Below are 26,022 nucleotides of genomic sequence, written 5' to 3' on the forward strand. Positions count from 1 at the left end.
CGGCTCCTCTCCAGCTCACCTGCCACCGGGCTCCTCTCCTCCTTACCTGCCGCCCGGCTCCTCTCCTCCTTACCTGTCGCCCGGCTCCTCTCCAGCTCACCTGCCGCCCAGTTCCTCTCCTCCTTACCTGCTGCCCGGTTCCTCTCCAGCTCACCTGCCGCCCAGCTCCTCTCCTCCTTACCTGCCACCTGGCTCCTATCCAGCTCACCTGCCGCCCGGCTCCTCTCCAGCTCACCTGCCGACCGGCTCCTCTCCTCCTTACCTGCCGCCCGGCTCCTCTCCAGCTCACCTGCTGCCCGGCTCCTCTCCAGCCACTCATGCTGTCCACCTGCACTCTGTTGAGATGCCGAGCACCTCGGGGTCCATCGTAGATCAGTCGTTCAGTCCATCACTCATTAGGCCATTTCCAAAAGCAGGCCCAAGGAAAGAGACAGGTAGGGGTAGGAAGAAGAGGCGCTCGGAAATCCTCACTGATACACCAGTGAAGCTGGCATTGGAAGAGGAGGAGCGTCGAAAAGGGAAAAACATCAGAAAAAAAATCTTGGGGAGTGAGAAAAGCAAAAACAAGAAGGTAAAAAACCTGCCGGGAAAAGGGTGAAGGCTGATAACTCCTCTTCAGAAGAGGAAGATTTCTGTGTCGTCTGCATGGAACCATTCAGAAATTCAAGATCCAAAGAAGTGGGTCAAGTGTGTTTTATGTAGCTTTTGGGCCCACCAGGCATGCACTCCAGGCCTGACCAATTTTATTTGTCACCATTGTGACTGATTAACTATGCATTTAATTTGTTTGTTCTTGTCACCATTGTGACTTAAGTATGCATTTAATTTGTTTGTTCTTGTCACCATTGTGACTTAAGTATGCATTTAATTTGTTTGTTCTTGTCACCTGTGATGCAGACTCAGGCTGGTTGGGATCCATAAGCGGTTTATTGGCAAACAACAGGAATACAGTACAGGCAGGCGTGGGTCGAATCACCAGAGCAAACAACAGTGTCAGAGACAGTCCAATAATCGTGGTCATAACCGGGCAAGAGGTCGGGGCTAGCAGCAAATAATCAGAAACGCAGTCCAGGCAAAGAGGGTAACAGGCAGGCGGCAAAACACTCAGAAGGTCAGTAATCCAAAACAAGGTCGATACACAGGCAGACAGAAAACAAGTAATAAACGCTCAGAAATTGTTGCGGGGCAAATAATACTTCGTGAGGTGCGTGTGTGTGTGTGTGTGTGTGGGGCCTAAATAGCTGGCTGACGTGAAACAGGTGTGTCGTAATCAGGCCAGGTATGTGGGCGCTTGGGATTTGTAGTCCAGTTAGTACTTGAGAGAGTGAGACCAGTGGCCGATCGAGGGAGCTTCGCTGGCATTCGTGACATCACCATTGTGACTTAAGTATGCATTTAATTTGTACATGTGTGCATGCACAAAAACACACAATATGCTCATACACTCCCCATATTCACACATATTTTATTGTTGCAGCCATTCATTTATAATAAAACTGTTGTTGTGGCATATCACTACCCTTAGTACCCTTAGGAGTACCCTTAGTTTTTGTGCATTTTGTCTACCTGTTACAACTTACCCCAGTATGTGTTACAACCTACCCCAGTAGTGGGGTAGGTTGTAACAAAGGACCACCTTGTATTTGTCATCATCTCACAAAGTCTGTGACATAGTTGAATACATTAAAATTGTTGCCATTTGTAGTAGACAAATGTGGGTACTTTGCCTAAAAGTTTCAGACATGTAGCCTAAAAAAAAAAAGGTAGTTTTAGGTGCTGAAGAAAAAAGTGTTACAACCATACCCGGTCTCCCCTACAGGTGGGCAAGAGGTGGACAATATGAGCATGGGCTAATATGAGATAAGTTATTTGTGTTAGGCTATATAAAAGAACAAAGAAGCAAATTACAAAAACAATAGTAAATTAAAAATCTTTTTTCAGATACAGTAGGTTTATTTAACATATAGTCTACATTTAATTAACATCTTTTATTGTTTGATTAATATTAATGACAGACAGGTAGGCCTATTTAATTGGGCTGCTGAATGCACGGACGTAACTGACGTATATTTAGTTATTACCCACCTGTTTACGTCCACTTAAGCCATAACCGACTGTATTCACACGAGATACTCCACACGATGGACATTTAGACATCTCTGTGCACATGTATTTGACTATTCAGGCGCGAGGAGAACTGATCGCGCGCGCCACAGAGCGGTTCTGTTGTGTGTCATTCAGCGCAATTCCGCCTATCTCTCCTTCACTAACTGCACGTAAATAACGAATTGTGTGATTGGACGATCATTTGGCTGTAAACTGAAATTATATTCAACCCGCCAAAGTGGCTAGTGGGAGTGGCTGTTTTACCCGCCACAGCTGAAATCTACCCGCATTCGGATGATTGTCACCTTCAGACCTGATTGTCACCTTCAGACCAAGCCTACTGCAGCACATCACTAACGTCAGCAGCAGAGGACAAGGTGTGTGCATTTACACTTCACAATAAATGTACATGAATAATCATGTACTGTATGAGCTAATCATGAACCAATGAAGAACTATCCTTAACTACGACAGTAGTCATATGGATTCATAGCTTACATGAATAACAGCAGCCTTAACTACATGTTTGATAGTTAATACATTAATTAAGAGTTAGGGGTAAACTAAATCAGCCAGGCTCCATAAGAAGGAATACAAAATATTTTGACTTTGAAATAAATGTAAACAATTGATTATTGTCATAATTTAATTTTAAACTATTGACATCTGAAGCTTTGTCATATACATTACTGAATGGCACAGGATTAGTTTGTCATTATTTTCACTGATCATCCTTATCAAACGTAGAAAATACTAATCCACTAAAAACTGATCTTAAAAGGTCTTAATCTGTTTTGTTTTGTTTTGTATTGTTCTGTTCCCATCAACCTGCTATGACTTATACACAGCTAAATAACAATGTAAAACCTACAAAGAACATTTGTTGATGAAAAAACAAACAAACAGGAAACATTCAGGTCAGGGGAACGTTTGCTGGATATCAGTACAGTTCGCTCTCCATCCAAATGTAGGCTGTGATGATACTGTACCTCCACTCTGACTTTTTGAAAAGCCACATAACATCACTAAACTGGGCTGAATACTAGTTGTACTAGAACATGTGTATTTGATAGTAAGTTTATGATCAATCATGAGCTGAATTTAGTTAGTAGTTAACAGTGAATTAATTATGGAGTAAATTCATGACAAAATAATGCATTAACAAAGCTATGAGTTAATGTTAGTGTATGGTTATGAGTTAGTAATGACGTGCCCCTCAAAATCAAGTCATGACACAATGATGAACTTACAAATTAACTAAAATATGAATATGAATAAACATACACTAACACCATGTGTACACCAGACACGACTTTTGTCACGTCGCATCGTGCTGCAACAGACCGACCGTTGCAAAGCGCTTGGACTACATTAGAAATAAAATGGGGAATCCGTTTTCTGTCGGGAAGAGTGCACATACATTTAAAAGACAAAAAAATACATTTAACTGATTAGACAGATCTTTGTTTCTTAATGGCTAAATAATCATGTACCATTCCAATTATTTGTCACAAAGCTGCAGCCTGATTGATTTAGTTTACCCCGAAATGTTAAAGGGGTGGTTTAATGTGATTTCACTTTTTTAACTTTAGTTACTGTGCAATGCTGCTGTTTGAGCATAAACGGTATCTGCAAAGTTACAGCACTGAAAGTTCAATGCAAACGGAGATATTGTCTTTTAAAGTTATGGCAGTTTAATGCCTACAAAAACGACCAGTTTGGACTACAACGAGCTTCTTCCCGGGTTGGTGACATCATAAACCCTGCAAAATACGCCCCCGGGAACACGCAACAAAGTGGGCGAGGCCATGACACGCTGTGATATTTTCTACACTGGATGCGGCATGGAAGACAGCTTCCAGAATCTACACGAGTTCAATGCTGGATTTGCACAAAGGCTTTTACTGAAAGATGAAGCAGTTCCCACTTTAAAAGCAGAAGCTGCTGTTCATTGCTTCAGCTGTAAGTCGTTTTATTGTTTGTACATGTCTTTTAAATGTATAAGTAGTTCTGTTGCTATTTTTTGGTTGCACTTAGGAAGAACACTTAAAATTACGGTAACTTGCTACATAGCAAGTCTGTGTTTTTCCACAGTATGCTTATGTAAATGTATCACGTAACTATTTTGTTCTGTGTTTATTATTATACAGTAATTTTACTGTAATATAAACACAGTAACAAAATAGTAACTAAATCGAATCAAAGTATTTTTTTACTTGTTTATTATTACAGTAAAATTACTGTATAATAATTAAAACGGTAAAAAAAAAAAAGTTACTGTGATTACATTTAAGAACATACTGTGAATAGAACACAGCAACTTACTTGCTAATGTGCCACAAGTTACTGTACATTTACAGTGTTCTATTATTACTGCTATATGTTTTTATTACAGCAAATATAAGATTACTGTAAAGCTTTAATTGTGTACTGTAAAATGAAGCAATTTTTGTCACAAAATGACATTTATTTTAAACATTTTAAATGTGAAAATACATAGGCATAAAATATTACATTATATACACATTTATAGGCTATATATTTTTATTATTTGGTATACAACACTCCTAAACATACAATTCCATCTTCTTTGTTGAAGTTGAATTAAAATGTCCAGATACAATTGGTAATGAATAAAACAGAAAGTAAATATAATTCAAAAATTGTAGAATTTTAAGCTTCAAAATCCTTAATAACTATTTTGTTACTGTGTTTATTGACAATTATACAGTAATTTTACTTAACAGTGATTTTACTTTACAGTGTTCTTCTTACAGTGCATTGAACTTTCAGTGCTAAAAAGTAACTTTTATTTTATTGAGCAACAATGCTCACTTTGCTCCCTTAACGGAAGGTCTGAAGCATGAAACTTCGATCACATGAGCCAACTCAGTTTTCCCTTAGTCTTCATCAGTTCTTGTGACAGGATAGCATTTACTTTTTATTCCTGTTTTCTAAGCATTCATCATTAAAGTCTGTCCTTGAATGTTTCCTCATCTTTTTCCTTCGCATTGTAACAATTTTACTATATTATTGTCACACAATGGGTGTGTGTGCCGGCAGACAGAAGAAGACTATTGCAGCATTGAATATAAATCCAATGCCAAGTTTAATAAATCCCTCAAAGGCAAGCCAATCCACTAAACAGGCAGAGTGACACAAAATAGGCTTGTTTGAGATGAGTAAATTCTGCGCAGAACCGATCACCGGTGATCACCGCAAGATGCATGCTGGTTAGAAATGTGTCCGAGGGTGGGCCGCCTTGCTCTGATGTCATGCCGACGTGTGTCAAAAAAGTCTCGCAAGGGTGAGGCGGCTTCATCAGATTCTGCAGTCGAGCGCAGTTGGTCTCCACCTACTGTGCTGACCAAAAGCACGACGGGAAACGACTTGCTGACGACACAGCTTATATGCTTATTGGTTTAAACAACCGTGATGTATTGATCTCTTTTTTTAAAATGTTTTATTTTAAAACTCTAATACCATGTTTTTATGTGTAAAAATAATGTGCAAATATTCCCAAACTCTCTCACACTGCGATCTCTCTATGGGTTATATGATTGTTGTCATATCTATAATTAAAGTTAAAATGAGTGATACACACATCTTTTGAATGGAAATAAATAACACGTACTTTGGGTGTCTTGTTCATTATGTTTATTTTCATATACAAGCAACAGAACTTAAATTACATCCAGTTTATCAGCAACACAGCGCACGAGTGTGAATCCCGCGATATCCGCCTTTGATCTTGTATGTGTCTGATCCACTTCGAGAGCAGAGAACTGTCCGTCTTGCCTGCACTTTTTTCACTCCTCTCCTCACTGCAGCCGCCTACTCTCGGCTGAACTTCAGGCGAGGCTAGGCGCATCTCAAACAAGCCTCTTAACATAATTGTAACACCAAACAGAGAATGGAGACAAGGCAAAACTTAACTAGTTAATACAAATGAGACTAATTAATCAAGCACAGCTGAAACCAAATGAACTAATGAGAGTTACTATAGAAACAAATGAAAAGCATGTTGCTATATGGTCATGTAGATTATTTTACACTAAACTTGTGGCCTTGAGAAGATATGAACTTCATGACAACATGGTCATGACAACACAACACAATGTACATAGTTCGTCATATCCATTTTATATCAATGAAGTTCCATATCGATCAAGTTCCTGAACAAAACTCATCGAACCAGTCACAATATATTATAATGCTCATTTCTCTTCTCTATAAAGCACGAATCGACATATCGTATGCACAGTTAGTACGTACCTGAAATGACTGTCATGGTTTCTTTGATGCAGCCTGAAAGAAAGGGGTTAAACAGTAAGTGAAGGGTCCCGTGACAGTTAAAAACAAACACATTGACAATACAATGGCATATTATGCTTCCACAAGGCAGGAGTTCACTTAAAAAAGCTAGCATCTATTCTATGTAGCTGCTGTATTTTGCCTGGCAAAGAAGCTCAGAAAAACATGACCCTTTGAAAAATGTTGTGCTGTTTTAAATCCTTACCTGTTGCTGTGTTTTACTTCAGCCCGCTTCAGTATTTGATTCATCATGCCATAGCTAGAAAAACAAGAAGAAACAGCCAGCGCACTTTGCTAACACACATGCATGTGCATGTGCATAGAGTTCCAGTTTACTTTTATCCAGCAATGTTACTCCACCAAACTGATGACGTTATCAAATATTGACAGATAAAAAAAAAAAAAAAAAAATCTATCAAATTTACATGAGCAAACAATTATGTTTGCAATGATATGGCTTACTAGTGCCGCTCTCTGCATCTCTCTCCTGGCGCACTCCTAAACACAGGTAAATTTACATGAGGACGCCTTGGTAAATTAACCTAACATTGCAAAATATGAGCAAAGTTACCTTGTTGAAGTCAAATCCTAAAGAAATTGTGGAATCTCCTCAGTTTCTGCTGCTGAAAAAAGTCCTGCTCAAAATTTCTTTATTGTGATTCACAGCAAAAAATAAATTTACTGTAGAATTTACCCACCATTAAAATTACAGCAACATGCTGTATACAGGTTCTACAGTAAGGATTTGTTCATTTTACAGTAATAATGCTAAAACTACAGAAATTTGTTACAGTGTGCATCAATGATATAAACAAAGACCAACACATTTTTGCTTCGCTAACCAGTTAGCCAAATTCTACAAACACCAACAAACTTCTTTGTTCATAGACAAACAGTTGTTCATGCTATAAATTAAACGCTACCTTTACAAAAATGCTACTACTCAGTCATGCATTTGGCTACAGTAAAGCTTTAATCAGGATAAAACTGCATATTGAAAGCTAACAAACAGCAGTAACAGCGTATCTAAACACTTTGACACAAGTACAAAATGAAATACCATTCATAAACGTCCTTTAACGTCCCAGCTTGGCCCTCTTCATCTGGGTCTGATTCGGCTCAATTTGATACAGCAATATAGATGCCATTATTTACATTTCCACCGAAGCCCATGTAACCGGTAACAACTAAAATGGTAAGGCGTGGCATTTCCGAACGCTTCAGTGAATCACGATGGCTCTGGATACACTGGGCCAGCTAACCAATCTGAGCACATTGCGTATTTTGGAGGGATCGGCTTCATAGAAGCAGGAAGTCAAACGAGCCGTTCATATGACAGTGGAAACAGAGGTGTAGAATAAAATATATGAAAAATACAGCTTTTTAAAAAAAAAAAAAACAAAGCATTAAGACATGTTAAACTGCGCCCCCAAAAACACAATCAAGCCTAGAAAAAAAACACTGAACCACCCCTTTAATTAATGCATTAACTATGAAACATGTACTAACATGTAGTTAAATCTGCTGTTATTCATGTATGAATCCATATGACTCCTGTCGTAGTTAAGGATAGCTCTTCATTGGTTCATGATTAGTTTATATCTTCACTAATCATGATCATAATTCAGGTATTAGTACATGATTATTCATGTGCGTTTATTGTAAAGTGTTACTACATAATGTGATGCAGGAGCAAAACAAAACAGTTTCCCATCCACTCTTATAAATTTCCACAGTTCACCCCTCATCACATTACAGTTGTTTTCCTCCAGCGAAAATGGAGCACTTCACATGCATGAAGGCATACTGTAAAAATGATCATGATGCTATTTTCATTTTAAAATGTCATTTTTACATTAAACATTTGAATAAAAATATTAAACAAATATGATCCCCTCTAGGTTGTTGGGATCTGGGCGTTTTTTTTTTTTTTTTTTTTCTTCATCTTAAATGGCATGAGATTTTGTGACTTTACCTTTACTTGCTATACTTCATACTTCAGTACAATAAAATTGATAAAATTTGTTGGAATAGTCATTTTATAATAAATCTAATAAATCAAAGCACTTAAAAAGAACTATAAAAGGGAGTGGAAATGGCAAATAAGCTAATGAGTGATCTTCTGCAGCTATCTACTTGTTGTAGTGGTAATTTCATGTTAAAAGTGTTTGTTTTCCACCAGGTGACCTAAATTGTTTAGTAAAGCATGGCATATTATCCATGTTATCTCTGGTAGCCATGTCCATTGTCCCCCTGTCTATATTTTTATTGTTGCAGAGACCAGCAGCATCCCCCCCATCAATCTATAGTCCAAAACCATAAGCTGAAATATATATATATATATATATACATATATATATATATATATACAGGTGCTGGTCATATAATTAGAATATCATCAAAAAATTGATTTATTTCACTAATTCCATTTAAAAAGTGAAACTTGTATATTATATTCATTCATTTCATTTATTTCTTTTAATTTTGATGATTATAACTGACAACTAAGGAAAATCCCAAATTCAGTATCTCAGAAAATTAGAATATTGTGAAAAGGTTCAATATTGAAGACACCTGGTGCCACACTCTAATCAGTGAATTAACTCAAAACACCTGCAAATGCCTTTAAATGGTCTCTCAGTCTAGTTCTGTAGGCTACACAATCATGGGGAAGACTGCTGACTTGACAGTTGTCCAAAAGACGACCATTGACACCTTGCACAAGGAGTGCAAGACACTGCATTGCAAAAGAGGCTGACTGTTCACAGAGCTCTGTGTCCAAGCACATTAATAGAGAGGCGAAGGGAAGGAAAAGATGTGGCTGAAAAAAGTGTACAAGCAATAGGGAATAGGGATAACCGCACCCTGGAGAGGATTGTGAAACAAAACTCATTCAAAAATGTGGGGGAGATTCACAAAGAGTGGACTGCAGCTGGAGTCAGTGCTTCAAGATCCACTACGCACAGACGTATGCAAGACATGGGTTTCAGCAGTCGCATTCCTTGTGTCAAGCCACTCTTGAACAACAAACAGCGTCAGAAGCGTCTAAAGACAAAAAGGACTGGACTGCTGCTGAGTGGTCCAAAGTTGTTCCTTATGGGGGTTCTTGCTCCAAAATTAATTGAACATACAAGAGCTTTAACATTAACCCCCCCGGAACCATCAGCTTGGAAATACATAGACAATTAAGACAGTAGTAATGGCTTTAAAAGCGAACAGTGGTAATCATGTAGATGTGGCAGTGGGACGTCTATACTGTTGCTTGGTTATGAAGAGTGTCTCAGCAGTGAGGTCCATGCCAGCCGGGACTTGAAAGTGATATGAAACAAAAGAAGACGACAACCAGAAGGTGCACAGTAATATGCTCATGCTTATAACCGGGAGGGAGGGAGGGTTGCGAGCAGCTTGAGCATACTTACCGAGCAGTAATGCCATGTATATATGTCCCGTGTCTAATAAAGGAATGGTAGTGATCGGAGCGATTTGACAGCTGACTGCATCAGCGCAGCACTATGCCTACGTGGCCTAACTGAACTAACGCTGTGCTCGATTAAAATCAAAAGTTGTAATTGTTAACATAGTTAATGCACTGTGAACTAACATGAACAAACTATGAACAGCTGTATTTTTATTATCTAATGTTAACAAAGATTAACAAATACAGTAATAACAGTATGTTATAATAACATGTTAGTTATTACCGAATGTCTGTTGGGGAGCATCAAAATAATGTGTTAGCAGATATTAAAGGATCAGTTTACTTTAAAATGAAAATTACCCCAAGCTTTACTCAAAACATCTTAGGTGTATATGACTTTCTTCTTTCTGATGAACACAGTTGGAGTTATATTAAAGGATTAGTTCACTTTTAAATAAACTTTTGCTGATAATTTACTCACCTCCATGTCATCCAAGATGTCCATGTCTTTCTTTCTTCAGTCGAAAAGAAATGAAGGTTTTTGATGTAAACATTCTAGGATTTTTCTCCATATCATTCATTTCAATGGGCACCAAACGGTTGAAGGTCCAAATGGCAGCTTCAGTGCAGCTTCAAAGGGCTTTATATGACACCAGACGATACCAGACGATGAATAAGGGTCTTATCTAGCGAAACGATCGGTCATTTAAAAAAAAAAATTAAAAAGTTTAAGTTTTATAAGCACAAATGCTAGCTTTGCTCTTTTCTCCGATACGCGTTCGTGACGTCACGTAATACGCAATTACGTTGAAAAGGTCACGGTTGATGTAGGCGTAGCAACCACAGTTTCATTCGCTCAGGATTGTTTGTAGGAAATCTCTGAAAAGTCACAAATTTCTGTCCTGACAAAAATTTTCTTTCAGGCTTTCTAATATTAAAACACCCAGGATACGCACACCTTTCAAGCGTGAGTTTAAAATATTCTAAATGACCGCCAGAGTGAGTTTTTTTTTTAAGGCGACCCTTATTTTAGAACGTTTGCCCTTATTGTTTCCATGGCGACGCGTGCGTGTCACGAGCGCTGAATATAGCCACAATAACACTGTATGAGAGATGGATCACTATTATTTTGTTTCCTTTTTTATTTAAAATATTCGCAAACTTGCTTACATGTCTTCAACTATATGATATTCCGATTCTCAAATATGTGTGAGTGAGTGAGTGTGTTTTGTTGTTTAAAAACCTTTATAAATGATCTTTATCTTGATCTATAATGCGAGATGGGCACCGCCATCTTAGTTTGCACTACAGTTCACAGAGTTCTGTCAGTCTGATTTACAGCAGGTGAATACATCAGTTTCTCCTGAAATATATGCAAGTAAGTGGCTGGTGAACTGGAAGAATAAGAGAGTAAACTTTATAGTTACTTAGACCCATTATGTGTGTCTGATATGAATAAATGTCGGCAAATTATATTTGAATTCACTGTTTATTGATGCTTCCACTGACGTCTGACATCAGTGTGTATTATATAAACTCCAAATGTATTATGGTGCTTATGCGTATTTAAATGTCTGAAACCTTAAAAGAAACATTATGTGGCTGAAAACACTGCATAGCTGTGATGACAAGAGAGCGCGCGTCCGTCTCGCAGCCAGAGCGCGAAAGCACAGTTTGAATCTAGCAGTTATCTGACGTCGCTGAACATTCTAAATCCCATATGTGGAACCGTACGCCCAGGGGCACAGAAATAAACATCCCATATGTGGGAACGTACCGCTCAAAGGGTTAAACAATAAACTGACACAAAGACATTTGAATATGTGTATACGATCCTCCTTTCGCACATTTGTAATGTAAATTTTCAACGTAATTGCGTATTACGTGACGTCACGAACGCGCATCGGAGAAAAGAGCAAGGCCAGCATTTGTGCTTATAAAACGTAAACTTTTTTTTTTTTTTTTTTTTAAATGACCAGTCGTTTCGCTAGATAAGACCCTTATTCATCGTCTGGTATCGTCTGGTGTCGTTTAAAGCCCTTTGAAGCTGCACTGAAACTGCCATTTGGACCTTCAACCGTTTGGTGTCCATTGAAATGAATGATATGGAGAAAAATCCTAGAATGTTTACATCAAAAACCTTCATTTCTTTTCGACTGAAGAAAGAAAGACATGGACATCTTGGATGACATAGGAGTGAGTAAATTATCAGCAAAAGTTTATTTAAAAGTGGAGTAATCCTTTAATATCCTGATGCGTCCAGCTTTATAATGGCAGTGAACAGGACCAACGAGTATGAAGCTCAAGAAAGTGCATCCATCCATTATAAACTTGCTCCACACGGCTCTGGGGGGTTAATAAAGTCCTTCTGAATCGAAGAGATGCGTTTGTGTAAGAAAAAGTCCTTCTGAATCGAAGAGATGCGTTTGTGTAAGAAAAATATCCATATTTAACAAGTTATAAAGTAAAATATCTAGTTTCTGCCAGACCGCCTTCCATATTCAACTTACTTAACTTACTTTTTTGTAATTTGAATACGGAAGGCGTAGGATGTAGCGGAAGGGTTTTGAACTGTGAGAGCCATTACACTTTCTTCGCAAGAGGCATTACAATTTTTTTTTTTTATCCAGACAGTGCATTAAAGGTACATTATACACATTTTATCAGTTCATGCATACAAGTCACACATTTCTGAAGGCTCAGGCATCATTGAGATGAAATACTAACTCGTAGCTCTCTCCAGCTATCACAGATTTCCTCCTCTGTTATGTGTACACAGGGCAATTTACCTTTTTCATGATTTAACATGTTATGACTGGATCTGTCAACATGCCCACATTATTAAACCAATATAGTTGTCATGTCTTCTCAGCTTTTATTTCATTTGATGGGGAGCAGGTCACCATTAGAAAAATTTGGCCAGCAACTGCTTTGTTAAATAGCTTCTGTCATTTCTCTGGTGTCCTTCCAAAGGTTGTTTCAGAACAACTGCTGTAAAGAAATGAGAGTAAAAAAGTATACTGGGGAGAAATGGGCCTCATTTCTGTAGAGAAAGGTATCAGTATCATTTTCAATATAATGGATCACTCTTCAGTTTCTCACTACATAGGACAGTGGTGTGCTCATGTGTAGTGTGTGTGAATGTGTTTGCATTGTGTTTCTAGCTCATGTTTTACACATTCTCTATAAATCTGTGGTTCTTTTAACAACTTGACAGTTCGGGACACATTTCAAAAATCCGCAGAGACACCCGATTTAAAAATTACACTGCATTTGGGGGGTTATTGCATTAAATTAAATCCCTCGCTGCAGTCAGAAAACAGCGACCATGTGAGTTTTCTACATGTCTGCTATGTATTAACATTTTCATGTGGTGAACAGTACACTGCAAATATGTTAATGAAAGTACATTTCTCATCTGTGAATGGAAGTGATTTGGCAGTAGAGATAAGTGTGCTTATCTGAAACTATTCACAGATGTTTCATGGTTCATGGGTGGTGAGGAGTCCAGAGAACTAAATAATAAAATGACTGAACACAATTAAATGAAATAATTTAAATTTATAGATTGAATGTTTGCTGGCATTGTGTTTCACAAAGTAATGCAGGAGAGGGTCATTCCAACAGTTTGGCATAAAATGTTTATCAGCTTTCAAGCCACATGGTTGTCCATGCATAGATTAACAAAACATCATAATGATTGGCACCTAAGAATAATTTTTAAAATATAATTTTGAAGCTCTTGACAGACAAATTCCCATGTCCCCAATCATGTTACTCAACTTAAAGGTGCAATATGTAAAAATTTTGTCCGCTAGAGGCCTATTCAAAACAAAGACGTAGCTTGATGACGGCAAGTTTGAGCGTGGAATCTTGGGACATGTGGTCTTTACCTCAACGGACGGTGGAAACAATCGGGATAGGACTCGGAAAGAAATCATGTTCATGGATGCGATTATTAACGTTACTGTAGTATGAAGCAGAGCAGGACCGAGTGTTGTGGGAGCTGAATGAGGCCGCTGGAGCGATTGCGCAACACACACCTCACGAGCAGCGGAACTTTTGCTGCAGTTGCTGGCGTCGCTTCCGCTTTTCCGGTCATGAGTATGAGGTAATGCAGCTCTGTTTATCATAATAGATATATTTGAGAGTGTCGAAAATGATGTTATAACGTTAACTCTGTGCGATCGCTTGCCGGCTGCTGCGAGACACTTGTTTGACACACACTGCTAGATCGATTTTACAACTGTAAAATACAACTGTATATGCTTTATAAACACAAATGATTGCCTTACGGAACGAACGCGGTGCCACGCGGTTTCCTTAAGTAGAATAGAGAAGGCTTAGGACATACAGTGTAAGCTTTTTGAAGAATACGGATAGCAGAAGCATGTGCAAGGCGATAATTTGTGTTTATAAAGCATATACAGTTGTATTTTTTTCAGAAAATGACCAATTGTTTCGCTAGATAAGACCCTTATTCCTCGTCTGGTATTATTTAAAGCCCTTTGAAGCTGCACTGAAACTGTAATTTTGACCTTCAACTGTTTGGAGGCCATTGAAGTCCACTATAAGGAGAATAATCCTGGAATGTTTTCATCAAAAACCTTAATTTCTTTTCGACTGAAGAAAGAAAGATATGAACATCTTGGATGAAACGGGGGTGAGTAAATTATCAGGAGAATTTTATTTGAAAGTGGACTAATCCTTTAAGCATATGTCCTAAATCACATGACTTGCTAGAAGTAACAATTTCTTTAGAGGGAAAGCAACTCCAAGAACAAAGTAAGTTTTAGTCATAAACTTTTCTCTCTTTTCTTCATTTTTAGAAGACTTATCTAACAGTGCTAAACATAACATGTCCACCCTGTTACACTTTGCATTGGAAAATTGTCATGTAACAGGGTGGGCAAACTTTGTATATATATTTATATGAAATAATTGATTATAATTACTAGGTTATGAGCTTGAGCTTGAGGCCTGAGCTCGAACAGTGTGCTTTCTGATAGACAGACATTTTCTCCCTCTCATAAGACTAAAAAATAACAGAATTCCCTTTCAAGGGAACTTGCACTGCGTCAAGCGCTTTGGGAACGCCTCTGCGTGATTGAGTCGTGAAGCACATGTGAAATCAGTCCAATGGTGTGACGGAATGTCATAGGTGGGTGACGTCACGACCAGGAAACTATAAAGCACACCTGAACCAAACAGTGTTAGCATCTGTGTCTTCAGTAAGCGCTCTCTGTGAATTCGTCTGTCTTATTTACTGTTGTTTGTCTATCACGTTGTTCAAGCACTCAGAAAAGACAAGTTATAATGGCGAGTAAGCAGCAATTCAAACCGTGTGTTACTCCCTGCCCTCATTACATCACGGGTGGGGATACACACGAGCTTTGTGTTGTTTGCTTGGGAGCGGAGCATGCCCAGGCAGCCCTCGAGGGGGCTGGCTGTGAACACTGCGAACAGCTGTCTTTCAAGATGCTTCACTCCCACCGGGCACTTTTTGAGGAAAGCGGTTCGGCTCGCATTCCCCGCGGCTCGGGGTCCTGCTGCTGCTGAGGCACATCGAAGGCTCGCGTCGTGGGGCTCGCAAATGGATCTTGCAGAGGGGTTAGCTTTCTCTGCCTTTACCTGCAGGATCCAGCGCTTCACTTCAGGAGGTAGAAGCACGGTCTGTGGTTTCTTCTGCCCCTGGTGAAGCGCCGGTGCTGCAGCGATCTAGTTCTGAGGAATTAGACGTTGTCTACATCGATGCTTGTGATGTTGAGGACTCGCCACCTCACACACAAGCTTATGAGGAGCTTGTGGATGTTGTGACTAGAGCTGTTGCCAGATTGAACATAAGCTTGTTATGTTCATAACCAAGCATGGTTATGGAGAGATGCCTCGGGTGGAAGAGACGCTTGCAAGCTATTTCTCCCCTGAGTCTGCATCTTCCCTCAAAGCCCTGAAGTTACCCACTAAGCCTCTCAGAACATCATCTGCTTTAGTGGGTAAAGCATACTCAGCAGCAGGTTAGGCAGTGGCATGCTTGCACATGATGTCCATACTCCAAGCATACCAAGCCGGCCTGCTTAAAGACCTTGATGGGGGTGGGGGAAGTTAGTCTTTCACTGAGCTATGAAAAGCTTCCGATCTGTCTCTCCGTGCTACCAAGGAGACGGCAGCAACCCCTGAGACCTGAGAGTGGCGGGGAAGAAACGTTTGGAACGCAGAGTATGAGCTCCTCTCACAGGGTGCAACAGACAGTGAGCGTTGCTTCCCGTGCTCCCCCACAGAAAGAGTGGGAGACGGGGCAGTGCTCACAACCGAAGCCTTCTAAGGGTAAGACAGATCTAAGGACCGTCATTATCTAGCGGAAGGCTTCAGGAAAGAAGCCCTGACACCAGTTGTGTCGGGCTTCTGAGGGTAGTCGGTTTCCACCTCATTATACAGTGCCCGTCTCCCCCCGGTGCCCTCAGGGGGCCATTCTGCCAACCCTGCCACCTTGTGTACTTCAGGGCGCAGCAGTTCTCAGCGAACGCATATGTCAGTGTCCACCCGGCAACGTAGTGGCGCTGGGATATTCCAAGGAGGGGTCAAAAGTGGCCAGTTCAGTTGCTCCCTGCCGGTTCGCCATTTCAGGGCACCGGGCTGGTCACACATCTAACACCAGAGGTCAGTCTCGAGAGACTGATTCCCTTAGTAGACTTTCTAGCAGCGTGGAAACTTCTGTCAAATGTATCTCAATGGGTCCTGCACACAATAGAATTTGGGTACAAAATTCACTTCGGGTTGTGACCGCCCAGGTTAAACGGAGTTTTGTTCACCGAGGTGAGCCCTGAGCAGGCTCTGGTTATGGAATAAGAAGTACAGACTCTCTTGCGAAAAGAAGCTATAGAACGGGTTCCTTCTCCCAGCAGGGAGTCAGGGTTTTACAGCCGATACTTCATAGTTCCGAAGAAGGATGGAGTGTTGCGTCCTATTCTAGATCTGCGCCTATTAAATCACTCTTTCAAGAAGCTCAAGTTCAGAATGCTAATTCTGAAACAAATCATGTCACAGATCAGGTCCGAGGACTGGTTGTCACGATAGATCTAAAAGACGCATACTTTCATATATCCATCCTTCCTCAACACAGGAAGTTCCTGAGGTTCGCTTTCAGGGGCGAAACGTACCAATATCGGGTTCTTCCCTTCGGCCTAGCTTTATCACCCCGCACCTTCACAAAATGCGTGGATGCAGCTCTGGGTCCGTTGCGACTCCAGGGCATCCGCATGTTGAATTACATAGCCGACTGGCTGATCCTGGCACAGTCAGAGGAGTTGGTGGTTCAGCATCAAGATGCTGTTCTCGCCCACATGCAGCATCTGGGCTAAAGGAAAGTGTGCTATCTCCAGCTCAGAAAACCTCTTTTCTGGGCGTTGTTTGGGATTCGGTCTTGATGCAAGCACAGCTGCATCCAACGTGATACCTTTTGGCCTGCTGTACATGAGACTTTCGCAGTGGTGGCTCAAGGGGAAATCTGTTTTGCATGATCAAGATCACGCGGCGATGCCTTCGTGCTTGTGTGGAAAAAAACCTTGGTTTCTTTCCCAAGGGCCGGTGTTGGGAGCTCCTTGTCGTTGCGTAACACTTATGACGGATGCGTCCCTCACCGGCTGGGGGGCGATCATGAGTGGTCGCTCAGCTCAAGGTCTGTGGAGGGGCTATTATCTTTCCTGGCACATAAACCAGATGGAGATGATGGCTATGTTCCTGGCACTCAAACACTTCCTCCCAGATCTCAGGGGCCATCATGTGTTGGTCCACACAAACAATACAGCGGTGGTCTCTTATATAAATCATCAGGGGGGTCTGCGTTCGCACCCATTATGCAAGTTGGCACACCAGATCCTCCTGTGGGCCCAGGGGAAGCTACTGTCAGTCAGAGCAGTATACATTCTGGGGCATATGAATCACAAAGCAGACATCCTGTCAAGGCAGGGGCTGAGGCTCGGGGAGTGGAGACTTCACTCCTTATGCCCACCAAGGTGGTGGAGTTCCTTTGGGAATGCTTCAGGAAAGCGGAAGTGGACTCACTGGGGTTGGATGCGATGGTGGGATGGAACACTTATACAATTTGGGTTCGGAGACTCCTTTATACACTGGTGGTGGAGCTCCTTTGGGAACACTTCGGGAAAGCAGAAGTGGACTCACTGGGGTTGGATGCGATGGTGGGATGGAACACTTAAACAATTTGGGTTCGGAGACTCCTTTATACACTGGTGGTGGAGCTCCTTTGGGAATGCTTCGGGAAAGCGGAAGTGGACTCACTGGGGTTGGATGCGATGGTGAGATGGAACACTTAAACAATTTGGGTTCGGAGACTCCTTTATACACTGGTGGTGGAGCTCCTTTTGGGAATGCTTCGGGAAATCGGAAGTGGACTCACTGGGGTTGGATGCGATGGTGGGATGGAACACTTAAACAATTTGGGTCCGGAGACTCCTTTATACACTGGTGGTGGAGCTCCTTTGGGAATGCTTCGGGAAAGTGGAAGTGGACTCACTGGGGTTGGATGCAATGGTGGGATGGAACACTTAAACAATTTGGGTTCGGAGACTTCTTTATACACTGGTGGTGGAGCTCCTTTGGGAACACTTCGGGAAAGCGGAAGTGGACTCACTGGGGTTGGATGCGATGGTGGGATGGAACACTTAAACAATTTGGTTTCGGAGACTCCTTTATACACTGGATTAAAAAAATATATAATATACCTTTAGCATCTGTTATAATAAACGGTATAATATCATCACCATTCCAGCTTCAGCGCGGGACTTGACAAGGGTGTCCCTTATCTCCATTACTTTTCGCTTTATTTATAGAACCACTTGCCGCTGCAATAAGACAGAATGATAACATCTCTGGAGTTTTATCAAACAACACTAATCATAAAATTTCCTTATATGCAGATGACATATTACTTTTTCTACAAAATCCCAAAACATCACTTTCAGAAATAATTAACGTCATCAACAAATACTCTAATATATCAGACTATTCCATAAACTGGATCAAATCAACAATTGTACCACTGAATATGAACTCACAGGACACTAGTATACAGGACACATCATTCACACTAAACAATATTACATATTTAGAAATAAACATTTCCCAGAACCTTTCTGACTTATTTAACCTTAATTTTATCACACTGTTAAAACAATAGAAGATGACTTCCTAAGGTCCCCACTAATGCAGCGGGCCCTATTATGCTGCAGGCCTTCTGTCTTCCTCTGTTCCAGGATCCAGACCAGGAAAAACTTAATTTTCTCTGTCCTGTCAGGGCTTTGGAGGTTTACGTCCACAGAGCTGCCCTATGGCGTAAGACTTATCAGCTGTTTATCTGTTTCGGGTCCCCACATAAGGGGCACCCTGCATCTAAGCATACATTAAGCAATGGATAGTTGAGGCTATCTCGCTGGCTTATGAGTCGGCCAGCCAACCGTCACCTCTCAAGGTCCAAGCCAACTCTGCTCGGAGTATGGCTGCCTTTCTGGCATTACTCTCTGGAGTTGTGATGCGGCGGGGTGGTCCTCGGCTCACACCTTCATTAGGTTTTATAACCTAAACTTGGCCTCGACCCCAGGGTCACGAGCGCTTGTGTCTTAGTGTGCGCATCCAATTTCACACAGACAGGCACTTGGTTTTATGATGGTGTGGGTATTTCGTCCCCAAAGCGATTGACGCAGTGCGAGTTCCCTTGAAAGGGAATGTCTCAGGTTACGTATGTAACCATGGTTCCCTAAGAGGGAACGAGACGCTGCGTCACGTTGCCATACTCCCAGCATGCCTGTGACCAACTTACTTTGGCTCTCCAGAAGCTAACACTGTTTGGTTCAGGTGTGCTTTATAGTTTCCTGGTCATGACGTCACCCATCTATGATGTTCCGTCACGCCATTGGACTGATTTCACATGTGCTTCACGACGCAATCACGCAGAGGCGTTCCCAAAGCGCTTGATGCAGCGTCTTGTTCCCTCTCAGGGAACCATGGTTACATACGTGACCTGAGACGTCACGTTTTACATTGTTTTCAAAAAACTTGCTCAGTCCAAAAAACCACCAAACTGTAATGACCCAGGATGAAAAAAATGTAATTTGTGGTTTAAAATTATCAGTTGTATCAATCTAGAAATGTATCATGAATGTCTTAACCACAGTTCATAATGTATCAAGTTCTAAAAACACCCCAAAAGCAGCATAACTATCATTAAAATGTCGATTCAGTTTGTGTGCTATATTCTGAATCTTCTGAAGTCTCCAGTTAGTCTCTTTGCTGGAGGGGAAGATTATCAGTGACCAACTTAATTCTCATCACACAAAGAAGGACTTTTTGTTGCAACCTGCGAAGATGAAGATGAAGATGAAGAATAATGCACAAGATTATGGACCACTTTTTTGGCCCTTTTTTGAACTTGACAGATGACTGCCACTATGTAAAGTCTAGTTTAATCTTAATTGGTAGACTCAGGGGCATTACATTTTAATAGCTGGTCTACCCTTGTGAAAAAGAAGTACACTTTAGAATATATATATATATTTTTAAAGAATTCTCATTATAATATAATTTAAAAGCATACACTTAAGTACAAAATGGAATGTTTTCAGACACTTAACTGCATTTTAACTGCAGTTAAATTAAATGAAAATTCAACTAACAAACAGAAACTTTCAAGGGGAGAAAATAAAAACTTAAAATTGCCTGGTTGCAAAAAATTTACTCTTTTTTTTTTTTTTTTTTTTTTTTTTTAACGGGGCATGTTACTCTGTTTGTAATTAACAGATTCTACAGCTGTAGAATCTGTGTTTTTTTTTTTTTTTTTTTTTTTTTTTAGCATCTTCTTGATCGTACCTTATTGCTGAAGATGGGATCACAGAGGATGTGGTGAGATCTTATTGTGAAGAGGTACCAACTAGGAGAAGGATACAGAAGTATTTCCAAAATTCATTATTACATTAAGGGTGAAAACAGATCTGACACAATTTACCTTAGATTTGTTTTTACATCTCAAAAACCTGCAATTTTAAGAGGGTTGTGTGGACTTTTATTTCATTATCAATATTATATTATCTACATAAGTACAGTTTTTTTAAAAATATACTTTTAAGATTTGAAGAACACTACAAGCGCAAATTCAATCAAATTAAGAACACTTATTTTTTCACAAGGGTATGTTTTTTGAGTATGAACTGAACTTTTCACAACAAGTTTGTCACCAGTATGTGTGAGTAAAACTGAGTGTGTTTGGTCTCTTTCCATTGGTGCATTCTTGCAAGAAACTTTCTGCAAATAAGACTGCTTGGTGCTCTTTGCTTTAGATAATTTTGTGTGAATGAAAAGCAAACATGACACTGTAAATGTGATCTCCTGACACCTATGAGAGAAGTGCTTTTCCTCTGGTTTTAGTAAACATTGAGCAGCTGTTAGCGGATGAGGAAATACTCCTGATCCGGTAACATACTGTCTTGTCATGCCCCACAATAACCTAAAACTGCATCTCCAGTCGTTTGGTCACTGATTGATCGGTGGAGATCAGGTCCAAATCCTGTCCTCGTGAATCAGTTTATAAAATTATACATTTCTGATACTTACCAAACCAGTTCTGTCTCTTTTGTTTGGTCTTTCTGGTGTTTTAAAACAACACGAAATCAAATCATCTCTATTTCCTTTCTAAGGCCGTGTGTCCACCAAAGCATTTTTTTCCAGCGGCTATCGTACTTTTCCAATTGTTTTCAATGGGAGCGCTGTGTTTTTTAAACGGCAGGAGCGTAATGAAGCGCTGAGTGTCTTTTTCACGCTCAAGCACTGAGAGCTCAGCATTTTTTACAAGTCTCCTTGAATTGAAGAATGTTCAACTTTGAGTAAAACACTGCGCTCATCACTGTAATTTTTTAGCCAGTCATCCAATCAGAGTGGTGGAGAGGTAGGAAAAATACAACACCAACCAACTGTCACAACATTCTTGGTGTACAACAAGTGGAGAATGGAACAAAATGGATGAGAAATTAATATTGCTGGTCTCCGTACATACATATCAAGTACTCTACATTGTGTCAACATTTTATTTGCAAATTATCTGTAAAATCAGTTACAAGTAACAGTGCTACAGATATTCCATATCATAGCAACAAAGCGTCTCAACTGAAAAAAAAAACATTGCGCTGCTGAAGCGCTCACAGCTAGGTGTTTTCAGCAGAGCATCCAGCTTTTCACCTGGCTAAAAACACTTTGGTGGACACGCGGCCTAAGTAACTGTCCCTGGTCTTATGGTATATAATTTATAACTGCATTGTTATGCTCCACAAGTGTTTTGTGTTTTTTTTTTTCTTTTTTTTTTTCTTTTCACTTTTTGAATGGAATTAGTGAAATAAATCAACTTTTTGATGATATTCTAATTATATGACCAGCACCTGGTGCTTGGCAGTTTGCCGGCTTGAAGGCATGGTCACGGAAATCGCAGTCAAGTAATGGAAGGGATACGCCCTTCCTTTGCTTGGGGTGGGGGAGGTGGGTCACCGTTGATGAGGATGGCAAAGAGGGATAGGGTAGTCTCTAACTGGAGGCCTGGGGACTCATACTTACCTGGCAGGGGAGACACCATGATCAGGAAGGTGGTTCACCCAGGGCAAGGCTCGGCCATTGCACTCCGGTCGTGCTGACCCCTGCGAATTCCCCAAATGTGGGAATCTTGACTGCATAATTTATGGTAGTGGGGGACTGCGTTCGCGCTTTCCCCTGGACATACTGGTTGAAAGCAGATTAGGTGGTGCTGAGAGAACCTGTGGTTTTTAACAGTCGTAGCGTTGTCTGTGGCTCTGTCTTCGTATGCGTTTGCACCCCCCTTTTTGGAATCGTGTGTTGCATGTGCTCACCTGGTTTTGCAAAGTTCTGGGTTTTTGTTTAGGGACGATAGGCTCTTGGTGGGGGGCATTTGACCACGCCCGTTTTCTACATGTGTCGCAGGTGCTCACCTAGTTTTGTAAAGTTCTGAGTTTTCGTTTAGGGGCAATAGGCTTCTGGGGGCACTTGACCACGGCCGTTTTCTAAATGACCCTGTGGTAGCTATTGTCACGACCGGCTCAAAGCCGTGACAAATGAAACGGAGGACATAATCAGCTTGGTAGGTTGCAACAAAAAGAGATTTATCAGCATAAATAAGAAAATATATAAAACAAGAAATCAACAAAACCAAACACAATTTCTGTCAGACACATCAATAATCAAACATCAGACAGAACCAAATTTAAATTAATAGAGAAATCAAAATAAACAAAGACCAAAATAAAAACCAAATATTCATCCAGATCTCCTTCCGTGAGATTCTGCTTTTTGCACATTACGTAATCATCCCACCATAACATTAAGCATGTAACAGCATGCAACAGCATGCATACACTGCATGTTTACGCAGAAACTGTTTACAAAAAAGCAAAATTATTATTCATGATCAACATCCATCAAAAAAGTAATGTCATATGAAATCATGTAACCAAGGCCATGTGTGGCCAAAAAATTATTAACCAATTACAATTACAATTCAATCAAATCTTGATGATTTGATAAATATGGATATTTTTCTTACAAAAATGCACTGCTTCGCTTCAGAAGGCCTTTATTAAGCCTTGGAGGCATATGAATTACTTTTATGATGGATGGATGAGCTTTTTTGTGCTTCAAAATCTCGGGTAACATTTACTCCCATTATAAAGCATGGAAGAGCCAATATTTTTTAATATTACTCTGATTGTGTTTGGATGAAAGAAGAAAGTCATATAAACCTAGGATGGCTTGAGGGTAAGTAAATTATGGGATAATTTTTATTTTTGGGTGATCTAACCCTTTGAGTCATATTAGATGCAGTGACATGGAGAATCATAATTAAAAAAAAAAGAAAAGCATAAAGTTGCATGAAAACATTTTCACAAAAGTTTGGCTTTTACTTTCAGAAAGAGATGCAGAGATGAAGCCTGCTCACATTTTTTTCTGCAGAAATGAAGGAAAATCACAGAGCAAAAGAAATGTTTGGAGATTTATAGCTGCAGGCACGTGAGAAGGTTATGGGCTGAGGTCAATGAAGGGGGGTGTAGATTTGGCAAAGAGGAACCCAAAGAAAATATTCCTAATCCCAGCGTGCTTTTACACTTGAGCCACAGATTAAAGCTGCACTGAAATAAGCAAGTGGAGAGATTGGTTAATTTTTCAAAATGTGCTCTTGTTTTTGAGGAGTTCGATGGGTTTCTGTTTTGAGAGAAACAAAGTGAGCGGGTTCACCCCTGCTGTCGCCTGCTGGGTCTCATTTCAGGCAGGAGTTTGGGGAGGGATATGCAAATGCAGCCATCCTGACTGCGGCCCCCTCAGAGCTGCAGCTGCAGGGTCGAGCTCACGCGGCCGACTGTTGACAGAGAGATCTGAGCGCTCACAGCGACTCCTGCTTTAGTATTCTGCTACTGCTGCCCTGTCGCTCTGTCTTTCCTCTTCACTTTCTCCTCTGTCTGCCTGTCTCTCTCTCGTGTGAGTGGTAAAGTGGGCAGGATGGTGCCAGAACAGCAGATGTTTCGATTGCAGCACTGCTTGCCCGCCAACAACTGAAGTCAGTGCTCCAGAGAAACCTTGTGGGACTCAGCAAGGAAAACAAGCAACACTTCACAACCTCCGGACTCTGCAGCCCAGCTGACTTTGCTTTTTTCCCCCCTTCTCCTTATCCTCACCAGCTTTTGCTTTCTATACACTTTCTCTGTCTTCCTCCACTTTAAGTGTTTTTGTCAGCCTTTGCTCTGCTGCTTAAAGATGAGGGGGATATTCACGTGTGGGGGTCTTCTGTTAGTCACGTTGCTACTGACTTCAGTGGATGCCAAAGGAATTCTCTATGGAAGTCCATACAGATACAATCTACACAAGTCTGGGAGCGTCCCGCAATACAACCCTGGAAAACCAATGGGTCACCATAAGTAAGTAAACGGTAAAGCTTGATGTCTCTCTGTGTGTGTGTGTGTGTGTGTGTGTGTGTATACTGTATATGTGTGTACAGCACAGAAGCCCAATTTATCAAGCATTAGTCCATATGGGTGTGTGTGTGCACAAGAAATGAAATGTCAAGCAGTGACAGCAGCGTCCTGCAGTTTCACATGCTTCATCTGCAGTTATTTTAACAACGTTTTCTGATTCTTTTAATTACACATGTAGTTTCAGGAGCTGAAATTCTTTGAGAGACAACATGTAATGTTTGAAGTTACAGAAATTAATTTGTCCACCTCAGGACTTTTAGTGAACTAAAAAAGGTGACTAAAATACTTTTACTTTAAATACGGATACTTTTCTAAAATCATAACAATCATCACAATGCTTAAAATTAACAATTTTCTTTTTATGACCATATTAAAAAAAAAAAAGATCATATTTTTTGTTAGGTGGCATTAACTACTATGCACTAATAATAAATACCTACATGACGATGTTTTTACTAACTCCTATGTTCTGGAAAATTCCCACATTTATGGCTAATGAGTTTGAGGTTTGGTTAGGTTTAGGAGTAAATGTCAGATTAGGCTTTTGAGTGAGGGTTGTTACAGGGGTAAAATTAACAGTGTAACTACAAATGTTAATTAAAAGTCCTTTAAATGTAATTACAATGCACTAAAATGTACAAAATTGTATTATTCTGTCACGTATAGAGCTACATTGAAAAATGAAAATATGTTTGATTATCTTTTGATATTTTGGTGAACTAATTCTTAATATAAAGAATTGTCAGGCTTCAAACTATATACATGCTCCAAACTTCCCCTGCTCACTGCATGCAAAACAATAAGTCATTAGCACCAACCAGTGAGAATGGTTTTGTACTTAAGAAAGCAGATTGGTTAAAATATATGTTGAGGGCCAGTAGGATAACCTCTAAATATGTGTGCTCTGTTTCACACACACTGTTACTATGTAATGCACTTGTTAATCACCTGGATCATTAAAAAACAAAAACCAGAACACAAAATCCAAAATCTGATATTTTGAATAGGAACAGGATCGGCTCAAATTAAGCACTAGTCAGTATAAATGTCCTAAAATCAATACTGATATTTTGTTCCAAAAGTTGCTCTGGAGCAATTTGAATCTGACTGAAAGATAAGCAGTTGGCATGTTGAGAAAATTTCCATCAAAGA

At 40.2% G+C, this 26,022-nt stretch overlaps 1 protein-coding gene and 1 non-coding gene across 2 annotated transcripts in view; both read left to right on the forward strand.

Moving 5' to 3' along the window:
- Window positions 1-22,439: 22,439 nt before the first annotated feature.
- On the forward strand, window positions 22,440-22,603 carry LOC125260846. Its single transcript, XR_007183141.1, has one exon. It is a non-coding gene; the product is annotated as a U1 spliceosomal RNA (small nuclear RNA).
- Window positions 22,604-23,849: 1,246 nt separating this feature from the next.
- LOC125260275 (EMILIN-3) overlaps window positions 23,850-26,022 on the forward strand; it is a 30,027-nt gene continuing 27,854 nt past the window's right edge. Inside the window, 1 exon segment of the mRNA XM_048178559.1 lies at window positions 23,850-24,813. Within this exon segment, the coding sequence (XP_048034516.1) occupies window positions 24,653-24,813 (161 nt within the window). The 5' untranslated portion in view covers window positions 23,850-24,652.

This window comes from Megalobrama amblycephala, linkage group LG24 (assembly GCF_018812025.1).
Source record: "Megalobrama amblycephala isolate DHTTF-2021 linkage group LG24, ASM1881202v1, whole genome shotgun sequence".
In the NCBI taxonomy this organism is placed as follows: Eukaryota; Metazoa; Chordata; class Actinopteri; order Cypriniformes; family Xenocyprididae; genus Megalobrama; species Megalobrama amblycephala.